General features: G+C 36.6%; 4 protein-coding genes across 4 annotated transcripts; all 4 read left to right on the top strand.

Moving 5' to 3' along the window:
- Positions 1-2,892: 2,892 nt before the first annotated feature.
- MONOS_5652 (uncharacterized protein) lies at positions 2,893-3,243 on the top strand (the record flags this gene model as incomplete). The annotated part of the gene is made up of 1 exon (XM_067875821.1): positions 2,893-3,243. The coding sequence occupies one exon, from the start codon at positions 2,893-2,895 to the stop codon at positions 3,241-3,243; it is 351 nt and encodes a 116-aa protein (XP_067724697.1).
- A 1,656-nt stretch (positions 3,244-4,899) lies between these two features.
- Positions 4,900-8,413, top strand: MONOS_5651 (kinesin 2). Its single transcript, XM_067875820.1, has 5 exons — positions 4,900-4,973; positions 5,051-5,106; positions 5,180-5,293; positions 5,346-8,000; positions 8,194-8,413. Exons 1-5 carry the CDS (start codon positions 4,944-4,946, stop codon positions 8,276-8,278), a joined length of 2,940 nt encoding a protein of 979 aa, XP_067724696.1. The 5' UTR covers positions 4,900-4,943; the 3' UTR covers positions 8,279-8,413.
- A 150-nt stretch (positions 8,414-8,563) lies between these two features.
- On the top strand, positions 8,564-9,919 carry MONOS_5650 (putative cell division cycle 25C). The gene is made up of 5 exons (XM_067875819.1): positions 8,564-8,687; positions 8,764-8,971; positions 9,054-9,184; positions 9,243-9,469; positions 9,575-9,919. Exons 1-5 carry the CDS (start codon positions 8,610-8,612, stop codon positions 9,837-9,839), a joined length of 909 nt encoding a protein of 302 aa, XP_067724695.1. The 5' UTR covers positions 8,564-8,609; the 3' UTR covers positions 9,840-9,919.
- Positions 9,920-9,941: 22 nt separating this feature from the next.
- Positions 9,942-12,798, top strand: MONOS_5649 (putative RNA exonuclease 4). The gene is made up of 5 exons (XM_067875817.1): positions 9,942-10,015; positions 10,070-10,209; positions 10,266-10,465; positions 10,530-10,852; positions 11,082-12,798. Exons 1-5 carry the CDS (start codon positions 9,959-9,961, stop codon positions 12,621-12,623), a joined length of 2,262 nt encoding a protein of 753 aa, XP_067724694.1. The 5' UTR covers positions 9,942-9,958; the 3' UTR covers positions 12,624-12,798.
- The last annotated feature ends 89 nt before the right edge of the window (positions 12,799-12,887 follow it).

Here is a 12,887-nt window from a genome sequence, read left to right as displayed (position 1 = left end):
ATCAAAGAAATCGTCAGATATCACTAGCAACATCATAATCTGACATGGCTTGAGCATCAGTCTTCTTGGCGGATTTTGTTTGAAGGATTTTGTATTGATCAAAGCCTTGAAGGAGGATTGTGAATGAATCACATTTCACAATAGAGGAAGCAAAAAATTGATAGAGTTGATGGAAAAGCATATTGGAGGAGAGAAAAATAAGAGAAAAATGGAGGAAAAGAAGTGAAAGAAAAACTAGTTTTATTTAAATAGCTCCTAACGTTGGAGCTGCATTTTCTCTTTTGCAAATTGTGGAACGAAGAACTTGCTGGACTCATCAGCAGCATTGTGAATGTCTTTCGAGCAGCGAAGGATAATTACAAAGGAATAAGATAACGATTCATTTTTTTAATCAGAGTAGCAGCAAAAAATTGATATGTGAAAATTGATACTTTTGCAAATGAAGGCACTATTAATCTATTTTCGGAGGAAACGAATCAATTAATTATGAAAGATGAAACTTGTTTGAAGTTATTTGAATTTCTGACTGAATATTTCAAGAAAATTGAAAAAAGCTGACGAAGAAGTGAAAAAAGACAAAGAAAAGCGAAGTGCTTGAAAAGATGGTAGAAGAAGGATATGAAGATATCATCTCATGCTTTCATATTCTTCTTGATTTTCTTTTCAGAAAGAATAATTGTTTTTTGATTTTGAAATTCTATGATTATTTTGTGAATTATTGAGTAAATGCTTTGAGTCTAATTACTTAAAAATGATATTATTCCATTTTCATTATTTCGTAAAAAAAGAAAACAATCATTTTCTTCTTTTAAAGCGACTGTTTTTCATTATTTTAAAAAAAAAGGAAAACGGTGATAATAATACAAAGTTGAAAATGCTCTTTATGAATGAATAACTTTCTTATTTTCATTGACTCTTCAAAGTTGTTTTCCTAAAATGAATTGTTTCGTTCATCTTCTTCAATTTGTTCTATTTTGTATTATTCCTTTCATTATTAATATTCTCCTGATGGCTCAACTTATTCAACAGCAATTTCAACACACCCTGATTGAAAACCTTCGCCTGCTGTGCCCACAAACAAAAATTTTATTCTCTTCATAAAAGCAATTGTGAATCTTATTGGTGTTCTTGGTATTAAAAAAGTAATTTTTTTCTGTAACGTCACATACGGTTCCGAATGAGTGCAAAAAATTGTAGAAAGATGGTTTTTGATATTAATAAGTTTCATCTTTTTCCGATGAAAATTGTCGTATCACACGAAGCGAAAAGTTTGATGAGTTGATCAAACAAAGAACTATTCAACAACAAAAGAGTCGAATTCACAACTTTGAACAATCATCTATTTTTTAATCAATCAATGAGCATTCTTCAGCATCATTTTGAGATTTGTATTCAGTTCTTTCATAAAAAATAAGAGAATTACCAATATTAATTGAAATTGTAATGGTTGTGTGAATTGAAAATAATTAAAGCTATCAAATAAGAAATTTAGCTAGTTTGTTTTGATCGTCTGCTCCTTTTTATGCTTCATTTATTTAATGACCGCATGTGACGTCAAAAGTCACTGAAGTCATTGACGTCTCGAAATTCCGATTTCCGCTTTTGCGTCAGTGAAAATTGAGGCATAGGTCTAAATTGTACCAGTAGTGAATTTAACATTTTTTTAAAAAATTTCGTTTTATTATTGATTATTATAATTATTTAACACTATATTATCGAAAAAATTTCAAAAATTTTAGCTTCAATAATAAAACAAAAAAATTTGATCAAACCCATAATAATATTTGTTTCTTTTTCATTTCGTATTTTATGAACGTATTGTGACAATTAATTTGTTAATAACCAATTTTTTGTGGACATAAAATAAATTTCTTCATGCCTCATTAATTTATTTCCATCAACTTGCTTCTTATAAGTTGTGATCAAATTATGTTCGAAGAATAATGCGTATTTGATAATTAGAAGCTTTTAAAAGGGAGAAGATTTCTTTGTTAAGAAAATTCATTTGCTAGGTGTGAATGGAGCAGATCGAAGACAATAGGAGAAAGTGACTCGTTTGCTGATGGGATATCGAATCGTGGAGCAATTTGCATGAACAGTTAATCGTCTGCCTTTGTGTCTGTTTCTCATTATGTGTTTGATGGATGTAATGCATATTATCCTGGAGGAGGAATTAATTGCTTCAATATTTCATCAGTTGACATTGCAAATAACACATTCGACTCATGCACTGCCCAAACAGATTACGGAGGAGGGATGTATGCCAGGTCTGTTTCATCATGTGTCAGGATCAGTGGTTGCGAATTCAAGAATTGCAAAGCAAATAGTGCTGGAGGAGGGCTTTATTTTGGATCTTTTCAAGTTTCTGGACCTATCTGCATTGGAACAGAAAATGGTAACGGAGAGAGTGCTTGCGTGTTTGAGTGTCTATTCACTTCGTGCTCACTTTCAGGTTCAAGTGGCGGAGGGATGTATTGCCAAAGTGTTCCAGCTGAGTTCAAAATGAGAAATATCCAGTTTATTTCGTGCAACGCAACATCAAAAGGTGGAGGATTCTTTTTTAATCCATTTCAATCAAAAGCTCCAGATAACTTTCATTGCTGTTTTCTCTTTTTCCACGATTGCAGTTGCAGTAATTCCATTCCATATGGTCAGGATGTGTATTTTCTGGATAATAAGTATCTCTTTTCGTCGAACAATCCGTTCTTTGAATCGTACACAACGAATACAAATGATAGGAGATTATGTTATGCGTGTATAAAATTAGGCAGTTGGAACGAACAGCATACAGAAAAGAAGGATTGGCTAATGGACAAAACGATTTATGTTGGGGTGAGTGGGGATGACTCGATCAATCTGTGTGGAATGAGTGAGTCAACACCTTGTTAGACAATGGAGCATGCAGTGAGGGAGAGCATATTGTGGCTGAGCTCGACAATCACATTGCTGAGTGGAAGACATGTGAGCGAAGCAGCAACAATCAGTGTTGGGGAAAAGAAGATAATAATAACAGGGAAAGGGAAAGCAGTGAGTGTGGTTGGGACAAGTGCGCTTTCTACCTCTTCGGCATCGTTGTTCAGCGTATCTACTGGTCAACTGGAGGTGGGGCATGTGGGGATCGACCACAACGCGACAAGAAGCTCATCGCCGAGTGTGTTTGTGGTGTCACTGAGGAGCGGGGCTCTTTCGCTGGAGGATGTGGTGATCGACTCTTCAACATCAGGTGGGAATGGAATCTCGTAATCTGTGTTTGAAGCGGCACTGAGGCAGCTGGCAATGATTGATGTGGAGATTGAAAACATGAAAATTAGCCAACCACTATTTGCAGATCCATCATCAGCCGAATCGTCATCAGGAGAGAGTTTGCTGGGGAATTTAACAATTCGGAATGTGAATCGGACAGGAGGAGATGGAGTGGTGATGACAAAAAGCGTGAATGGAGGAGAGGCATTTGCGGTGTGGAATACAATAATAAAAGCGTGTGAATGTGCGAACTGGAATGGAGGGGGAATAAAGGTTGTGTTGGAGGATACAACAATCCAAGTTAGAATTGGATCTCAATTTCGTTTGACGGAATGATTTTGAATTCTTATGGATAAAATATACTACATACAAATGAAAACTTAATTAAAACCTTTGTGATATTTCACGTCGTTTTCAATGCATTTCTTTTTAGTGTTTGCATTTTGTATTTATAAAAATTATTCTTCTATACTCTGATTTGTTCTTTTTTTTTTTAAAGAAACTGAAATGTTGAAAAAACAACAAAACAATGAATGCAGAAAATAATCAATACAAAGCTCATATACGTTCATAAAATACGAAATGAAAAAGAAACAAATATTATTATAGGTTTGATCAAATTTTTTTGTTTTATTATTGAAGCTAAAATTTTTGAAATTTTTTCGATAATATAGTGTTAAATAATTATAATAATCAATAATAAAACGAAATTTTTTAAAAAAATGTCAAATTCACTACTGGTACAATTTAGACCTATGCCAAAATTGAATAATGGTAATTTTTATTAATAATTATCTTTTTTTTTTTTTTTTTTTTTTTTTTTTTTTTTTTTTTTTTTTTTTTTTTTTTTTTTTTTTTTTTATGACGGGGAAAAATCTGTCACGTCCGTCAAAAATCGAAAAGGTCACGTCAGAAGTCACCACGTCACCCAGGGCTAGTTTCAATTATAATCATCCAATCATTTTTTAAATTGAGAATCTCTTTCGATATCATTTTTCTTTTCTTTTAAAATTTTTGTGATAAAACGAAAATTTCACAAAAATGTGCAATTTTTTTCACACATTTAATAGTTCAAAGAAGATCTCAGAAATTAAAAAAATTCTTTATTGTAATTTTAAAAGGTTATTGTTATTTAAAAAAAGAAAAAAGGTAACTTTGATTCCAACAAACAATTGATATCAACTGTTTGATATTCTACAACCTGATAAATTAAATTTTTGTCATCAGATATTTACGATTTGTTTCATCATTGTCATTTTTAATGTTTCAGAAATATTTGAATCTAACAAATGAAAAACACCATTTACAAATGAAAATTGAAAATTGATTTCAACTTCTTTATCTTCAATTTTCTCTTCAGGCTTAAAAAAACAATGAGGAAATAACTCGAAATAATTTTCACAGTAAATTCTTTGCTTTTGAAACACTAATAATTTTTTTTCGCCAATATCTCTGACTTTTTCACGGAAATATAAATTGTTTATAAAGAAAATACTTCGAATTTTGAAATAACAGCACAAATTGCATAAATAAATTAAAAAAAGCGTTATACATCAAAATTAATAACTTTGATAACCTTTTTATTCTGTATGTATTTCATATTCAATATTTTCTTTCAACGAAAAAGCACTCTCATTTGTTTTATAATGGTGGATAACTGATCTTTTTCAGTTTTAAAAGCGATTTTTTGAAAAGGGGACATGTCAGCTGATTCTCAAGATAATGTTCAGGTACGAACATTTTGAAGATTCTTTTTTGTTGAGTAATTTGCACTTGATTTATTGATTTTTTTTAATGAATCTTGAAGGTTATGGTGCGATGTCGTCCATTAAGTTCAAAAGAAGTTGATTTGAAATATAAATCGTTTGCAATCAATTTTATAAAAATGATATTGATTTTCTTATTTGTGCTCGTGATGAACCACAAAATTTTAAAGTTGTGTTGAAATGAATCGAAGAACAGGAATGATAAAACTTACAAAGCCAGAAAACTCAAAAACTTCTGGCGATCCAATTCATACATTCACATTTGATCATATATACCCACCAGAGTTTGCACCTTTGACATTTGCTATTTTTTGCACTTTTTTCTTTTTTTCTCAGCACCGAGCAAAAACTTATTTACGAAGAATCTTGCAAAGCAATTGTGGATGGTGTGATGAATGGATTTAATGGGTGCATATTTGCATACGGACAAACAGGAACAGGAAAAACATTTACAATGGCTGGAACACCCGAACTACCAGGTGTCACACCACGTTCATTTGATCATATCTTTGCAGCAATAAATCAAGCAGACGATACAAAAAAATTTCTTGTTACAGTTTCGTACCTTGAAATTTACAACGAACAAGTAAAGGATTTATTGTCGAAAGCACCAGGATCAGATAACCTAAAAATTCACGAATCGCCAGAGCTTGGGATTCATGTTCCAGATTTGACAGCGCTTCTATGCGAAAATTCCGCATCGATGCAGCAAGTGATGGATCGTGGAGCAAAAAGACGAACAGTAGCAGCGACAAAGATGAACCAAGAGTCTTCTCGTTCGCATGGTATTTTCATTATTTCGATAGAATGTGCAGATGTAGCCATTTTGGATGCTGATGGGAAGCCTCTTGTGAAAGTGGGCAGGCTGAATCTTGTCGATCTGGCTGGTTCTGAGCGTCAGTCAAAAACAGATGCTTCAGGCAAGCAGCTTGTGGAAGCTGGAAACATCAACAAGTCGCTGTCAACACTGGGAGAGGTCATCAACAAGCTGACCAGAAAGAACCCAGAATTCATTCCCTACAGAAACAGCAAGCTGACGCGACTTCTGCAGGACTCGCTTGGCGGGAACAGCCGAACAGTGATGATTGCAAACATCGGCCCAGCTGAATACAACTATGAAGAGACATTCTCGACATTGAGGTATGCAAACAGGGCAAAGCAGATTAAGAACAAGCCAGTGGTGAACTGTGCTCAGGATGCGATGGTGCTGAAGATGCAGGAGGAAATAGCGAAGCTGAAGAAGATGCTGGAAGAGCGCAACACAGAGAAAATTGTGGTGGCTGATGAAGAAATCATCAAGAAGCTGCAGATTGAAATGGAAGAGAAAGCGAAGGAAAAAGAAAGTGCATTGGAGAGTGAGAAGGAGCGACTGGAAGAAGAGCGGAAGAAGATTGAGCAAGAGCTGAGGAGGAGAGAAGAAGAGGCAGCGAAGGAAAGAGCAGAGAGAGAGATAACAGCGCGGAAGCTGAAGCACATGGAGGAGAAAGTGATCAAAGGAGGGACACATCTGCAGGACATGCAGGCGAAGCACAAGAGGCAAATGGAAGAGATGAAGCGGAAGATGGAGGAGCAGAAGAAAGAGGAAGAGCGGAAGAGGGTGGAAATGGAAAAGGCGAAGGAAAGAGAGCTGGAGGAGGAGCGGAAGCGGCTGCTGGCAGACAAGGAGACGCTGGAGATTGACTTGCGGCGGAAGCACCAGTCGTTGGAAGAGGAAGTGGCACACAAAAACAAACAGCTGGAGAAGATTCTGCAGTCGTACAAAGAGGCGAGGCGGCAGGTGCAGGTGATGGACGAGGAGATGAACCAGCTGAAGCAGCAGGCGGAAGACGAGATCAAACGCCTGGAAGACGAAAACGAGGAGCTGCAGACGGAGTTTGAGATGGAGCGCAACATGATGATTGACTCGATTGCAGAGCTGCAGACGCAGCTGAAGCTGGCGCAGACGATCATCCAACTGTTCATCCCGCCACACGAAGTGGAGAAGATCCGGGAGCGGGCGATGTGGAGCGAGGAGGACGAGGTGTGGGACATCCAAGGCGCCGAGCACTCAGGAAACGCGCTGCGTGCCATTCGAATGCCCCTCGACGAGATGATGATGCCAGTGCGTGCGGCATACTCATCAGACTCAGCCTCTTCTTCCTCCAATCCACCAGGTGGCTCGCCAACTCCTCCACCGTCTTCATCCGCCTCGCCATTCCAGTCAGCGTCTGGAGGTGATGGGGCACAAAGGAAAGCGCGCTCTTCGATGGGAGGCACCCGACGGCCCACGTCTTCAGGTGGGGCATCTGGCTCAGGTGCACCTTCAATGGCATCCACGCTGCGCCATGCTGCTCCAATTGCACCGGCAGCAGTTGCTTCAAATGTGCAGAGAAGGAGAGAAGATGAGCGGCCGCTGATTCGCCCGTCGATGGAGATGCACCGGAAGACAACGCAGGAGATGGACTTCAGTGGGATAGAGACGAAGGAGCATATTTCGCGGCTGGTGGAGGAGACGCTGAATGTGCCGGAGGACGATGAGCTGCTGGAGCCAGCTGAGTCGCTTCCTCATGTCTTCTCAGGAGGAGGAGGAAGTGGTGGTGGTGGTGGAGGAAGCGATGGAAGAGGAGGGATGATGGGAGAGGACGAAGGGGACGAATATGAAGGCGATGGAGACGGTTACGGAGGGTATCCGCAGGCAATGATGGATGGAAGGAGAGACTATCGAGGAGGAGGAGGAGGAGGAGGAGGAAGGCAGATGGAGGCGAGGATGGGGAGCAGAGAAGGCGCACGGACACAGTCTGGGCATTCTGGTAGAATGCGACCAGAATCAGCAAAGAGAACAAAAGCAGATGTTGGAGGAGGAGGAGGAGGAGGAGGAGGGATCGGAATGAATTCACCACCGCCGTCTGCTGGCGGAATGACGAGACAGTCACAGAGAAAGCAAAGCCCGATGATTGGAAGTGCAGGCAGTGGAGGAGGCAGCGGAACAATGGGGAGGCCAGGAAGTGCAAGGTTTGGAAAAGATTTTATGCATTTTGACTTATGTATTTATGCATTTATTTATTTATTTTTGTTTTTGTTTAATTTTTCTATACCTCAAAAACATTGTTGAATTCAACAATGTTTGAAAATACTCATACGAATCATTTCAAAATGAAAATCAATGAATGATTGAAATATCATTTCTGTATTGTTCAATTTTTAGGTCTCGCCCTCCTCCTGAACCCGATGGTGCAGATGAATATCCAGTTTCTCGCGGATTGACGAGGTCTTCGCAGCGTAGAAACTAAAAGAACAAAGCGATTAAGCATTTTTATTTTTATTTATTTATTTTTTTGAAAATTAATGTATTTTTATTTTAATTAATTTCTAAAAAAATTTTTTTGAATTTTATCGACTTTAAAAATAGAAAAATTATTTCAATAGATTATTTTTGCTGTATTTAGAAAAAATTTACAAATTTTTGAAAGCGAAAAAAAGTCAGCATCTTATCCAAATCATTTCAATCAGATTCAACATCATATCAACAATTATCTGCGAATGTTTCTTTCTAACAAAAAAATTTTAAACGAACCCTTAAATTTTTATCGTCAACAAATTTTAATTTTTCATTTCATTCTCATGGACCCCGAATCACAGTATGCTCCGAAACTTCCCTCATTTGCAGATGAAAGTGTTTGGTTCATAACTTCTGAGACAGTATGACAAACGACAATTGAAATTTGCATTGAACTATTTAAAAATGAAAAATTTGAATTTGAATTTGTAAATTCAGCTTATTTCTGTGCTACTCGGAGAATATTCAGAGTACAATTATCTTATTATAGATTGTAGATTCCCATATGAGTACGACGCAGGCCATATTGTGAATGCAATAAATATCTATCGTGAAGATCAACTTGAAGAAGTGTTCTTGGAACATCCTTCAAAGAATGGTGATAAAACTATTCTTATTTTTCATTGCGAATTTTCAAGGCAACGAGGTTCTCCGTAGTTTTCTGAATTTTTTTGTTATTCACATTTTTTTACCAATTCTTTCAATTGTTGCATTTTTGTTGAACGAAGGACCACTTATGGCTACAATTCTGCGAACGGCAGATCGCTCTATGAATGTTTATCCATCATTGTATTATCCTCAAGTGTTTGTTTTACAAGGAGGCTATCACGATTTTTTCTGTCAATATAGAAAATTTACTGTTTGTAACTGTTTTTATTGAAATGAAAACAATTAACAATATTAACGCAAACTTGTAGCCATTTTTCGTTCCCGAAGCAGTCCATGTTTCAATGTTTGATGCAAGATTCCAAAAAGAATGCATGATGTATGATAAAAAGAGGCCACACAAGCGAGCAAAAAGAACAAGAGGAAATTCAGAGGAGAGAACATCTTCAACATCATCAGATTTAGATATTGATTTGGAGAGAAGCGAAGATAAAGCAGATGTAAATGAAGAAAAACCAAAATATCGAAGGAGAACAGGGTTCGTGCTTTTTCTTTATCCGTTTTGATTTATCTTTCTTTTAATAACAATTTGGATTTTTATAATTAATTTCTTTATTTTTTTCCAACTTTTTCCAATAAAAAGTGCATTTCGTGTTCGAAAGATGCTTGTCGAACCAATCCCTTCACAAAGATGCCTTGTTCCATCTTCCTTTTCTTGTCTTTCTTCTCCAACGATATTTTCTCCAACATGCATTCCATCATCAATTCAATCTCTTTCAACACCGAATCCATCTCCATCTCTTGAATCACTTTCTGCTGATACTAAACCAACATCATTTTATAGTCCTCCTCCATCTACGAGTAAAGCATTTGCATTAATGACTCCTTCACCTCCTCAACATTCTTAATGTTTATGTTTAAATTTATAATATTGTTTTTATAATTCCACCATCTCCATTTCAATAAAAAAATTTAATAGTGAAATAAATGTTAAGGGCTTATTTCCCATTGTTTTTGACATTTTTTAATGGAAGGTGAAAAAAAGGAAATAAAAGCTTCACCTAACTGGGAGAAGAGGAAGAATGTATGTGAAAAATTCAAAGCCATCTTTTCATATTTCTATTTATTTGTTTATTAGTTCATTGAAAAGAAGAAAACTGAAATAGTTAAAAAAATGGTCTCAACAAAGAAAACAGATAAAGAAACATTAGAAATGCTGAAAATTTTAGCAGAAGTTGGAAGGCCTATCCCAAAAGCACAACTTCTTATTCCAGGAACGTTTGCTTTTTATTACAATTATCTTTTTTAAAGAATAATGTTTATGCTTTTCTCAGGACAAAAATAACTCCATGTTTATCGATTGATTGCGAAATGGTTGGAGTTGACAGCCATGGAGTGAACGATGCTCTTGCTAGATGTAGCATTGTCAATTACTATGGGCACACAATTATAGATACTTTTGTTCAAGTTGATGTACCGATTGTTGATTATAGAACAGAAGTTAGTGGCATTCGTCCAGAAGATCTTGTGGGCGGTTTGTCTCAATGATTTTTAACTCTGAAAAATTTCTCATTTTCTTTAAATCTTATTTTATTAAGCTCCTTCATTTAATTCCATCAGAAATCGTGTTATAACAATTCTACGAGGAAAGACCCTTATTGGACATACACTTCACAAAGATTTAAATGTTATGGATATTGTTCATCCACGTCATTTATGGCGTGATGTTAGTTTATGCCCATTTTTGATGGAAAAGCCTGATGAAGCGATGGACGAGGATAGTTCTCAATCAAAAACACGAACTCAACAAAAAGCTAAAAAGGGGAAGTATCCTGTTCCAGATCACAGGCACAGAGAAGGTTTAAAATCAATGACCCAACGTATATTGGGACTTGAAATCCAGGAAGGTGAACATAGTTCAGTATGCTTCAATAGGATTTGAGATAAAAACGAGAAATTTTTCAATAAATTCGAAATTGATGTCTGTTTTTATGAAAGAAATGAGAAAATGATTGAGAGGCACTGTTTTATTTTTTCTGCTCATGCTTTGACTCATTGCGGTTTTAAATAATCTTTTTTTTTGAATGATCTAAAAAATAAACATTTTTGCGGATAATTTCATATCTTGAATGTATTGCAATGATAATTAGGTTGTGGATGCGCAAGCAGCGATGGCGCTTTACCGCCTTGTTCAAGACGAATGGGAAGTGGAGATTGCTAAAAAGCACAGGGAATATCTTCTTCAGTTGAAAAAGGAAAAGGAAAGAGAAAAGAAGCAGAAGGAGAAAGAAGAAGCGTTGAAATTAAAACAGAAAATGGCTAAAAAAGCAGAGCGAGCAGACAAAGTTTCTGAGAAGAAAAAGAGAAGAGAAGAAAGAAGAAAGCTTCGAATTGAAGAGGCAATCAAAGAAAAGGAGAAGAAAGACGCAAAACTGGAAGCAAAAACAAAGAAAAGACAAATGCTGGCTGAGTTAAATAAAAAGAAAAGGCCTGTGAAGGAAGAAGAAGGTGATATCAGCAGTGAAGATGAAGATAATGTTGATGATGATGAGAAGGAAGAGGAAGATGAGAAGGAAGAAGACGAGGATGGAAAGGAGAATGATGAAAATCAATCAATTGAGAAAGATAAAAGTGGAAGTGCTGACAATGAAGAAGGCAAAGACAAGACAAAAAACAAGCTTGACTCAAATGAAAAAGCCAAAAAAGACGAAGTTAAAGAAAATATGGATGAGGAAAAGGAACTTAGTGATACAGAAATTGAGGATGAATGGGGAGATGTTTTGTCTCATTCAGAAGAAGAAGAAGAAGAAGAAGATGATGATGATGATTCAGCAGACAACTTGAAAGACAGCAACTACGAAAAGGAAAGCAGTGACGAGGAGAAAGAGGAGAAAGGAGAAGGGAAAAAGAAAGGCAAACAATACGGACGCCATTTTTTCGAGTTAGAAGAGTACACGCTCGATCAAAACGGTAATCCAATTGCGATGACATCAAAGAAGGAAAAGAAGAAAAAGAAAGAAGAAGAAGAAAGAGAGAGGGAGAAAGCACTCCTTTTGAAAGAACAAATAGAGGAAGAGAAAAGAAGAGAAGAGGAGCTGAAGGAGCAGAAAAGGAAAGAAAAGCTGAAGAAAGAGGAAGGGCTCAAAGAACTTCTTGCGAAAATGGGAGAGACCATTGAAGAAGACGACGAATCTGAACAAGACGAAAAGGAAGAAAAAGAAAAAGAGAATGAAAAAGATGAAAGCAATGGCGAGAACGAAGGAGAAAAAGATGACTCAAATGATGTTGACCTGCACATTCGTGTTCCAGAAAAGAAGTTTTTTCGGAGAAGAGACATGATGGCGAATGAAAAATCAAAGGAGAAAGAACTGACAGAAAATGGCTCTGTCTATCTCGTTCACACCCAAGTGGCATCTCATCAAGCCTCTTCTGTTCCTTCTTCATCTCCTTCCACATCTTCGTCATCTTCTTTGACATCGTCATCGTCATCAATTACAACACCTCAAATGTTCACAGGCTTATCATCTTATTCAACATCTCCCAGCCCATCTTCTCAAAGGCCATCCGATTCCCGCTATGTTTCACCTTACTCTTCTTCGCGCTCTTACTCATCTGGAGTTCGCCAAAGCTATCCTCCGCCCGCCCGCAAGCTGCCTACCGTTAAGCCAATTCGCGATTTCTTTGGTCTGTAGAGAAGCGGGAGATTTATTCAATTACTCTTTCTCTCACTCTCTCTCCCTCTCTATCTCTTTCTTTCATGCTCAGAAGAAACAATTTTCATTTCCTTTTAAAAAGTTTAAATTTCACTTCATCGAAAAAAAAAATGTTCACCTCATTTATAAAATCAAACAGGTTTGAAAACACTAATGTTAGAACCATTCTTTTTGTCAAAAAAACAATCAAAAATTATTGCTGAAACAAACATTATCCCAAAAAATTACAGTTAAAAGTCTGTA

The sequence above is a fragment of the Monocercomonoides exilis genome, assembly GCF_001643675.1.
Source record: "Monocercomonoides exilis strain PA203 chromosome Unknown scaffold32-1190040, whole genome shotgun sequence".
Lineage (NCBI taxonomy): Eukaryota > Preaxostyla > Oxymonadida > Polymastigidae > Monocercomonoides > Monocercomonoides exilis.
This window is presented reverse-complemented; position numbering and strand designations above follow the sequence as displayed.

Bases quoted from the DNA above. Each gene is read 5' to 3' on its own strand.
- MONOS_5651 (XM_067875820.1), top strand. From the start codon at position 4,944: ATGTCAGCTGATTCTCAAGATAATGTTCAG. The intron at 5,107-5,179 runs GTTTGCAATCAA...AAAATTTTAAAG, and splicing joins GTTGATTTGAAATATAAATC to TTGTGTTGAAATGAATCGAA. The intron at 8,001-8,193 runs GTTTGGAAAAGA...TTCAATTTTTAG, and splicing joins GGGAGGCCAGGAAGTGCAAG to GTCTCGCCCTCCTCCTGAAC.
- MONOS_5650 (XM_067875819.1), top strand. From the start codon at position 8,610: ATGGACCCCGAATCACAGTATGCTCCGAAACTTCCCTCATTTGCAGAT. The intron at 8,972-9,053 runs GTTCTCCGTAGT...TGTTGAACGAAG, and splicing joins CGAATTTTCAAGGCAACGAG to GACCACTTATGGCTACAATT. The intron at 9,470-9,574 runs GTTCGTGCTTTT...TCCAATAAAAAG, and splicing joins AAATATCGAAGGAGAACAGG to TGCATTTCGTGTTCGAAAGA.
- MONOS_5649 (XM_067875817.1), top strand. From the start codon at position 9,959: ATGGAAGGTGAAAAAAAGGAAATAAAAGCTTCACCTAACTGGGAGAAG. The intron at 10,210-10,265 runs GTTTGCTTTTTA...TGCTTTTCTCAG, and splicing joins CAACTTCTTATTCCAGGAAC to GACAAAAATAACTCCATGTT. The intron at 10,853-11,081 runs GTATGCTTCAAT...AATGATAATTAG, and splicing joins AGGAAGGTGAACATAGTTCA to GTTGTGGATGCGCAAGCAGC.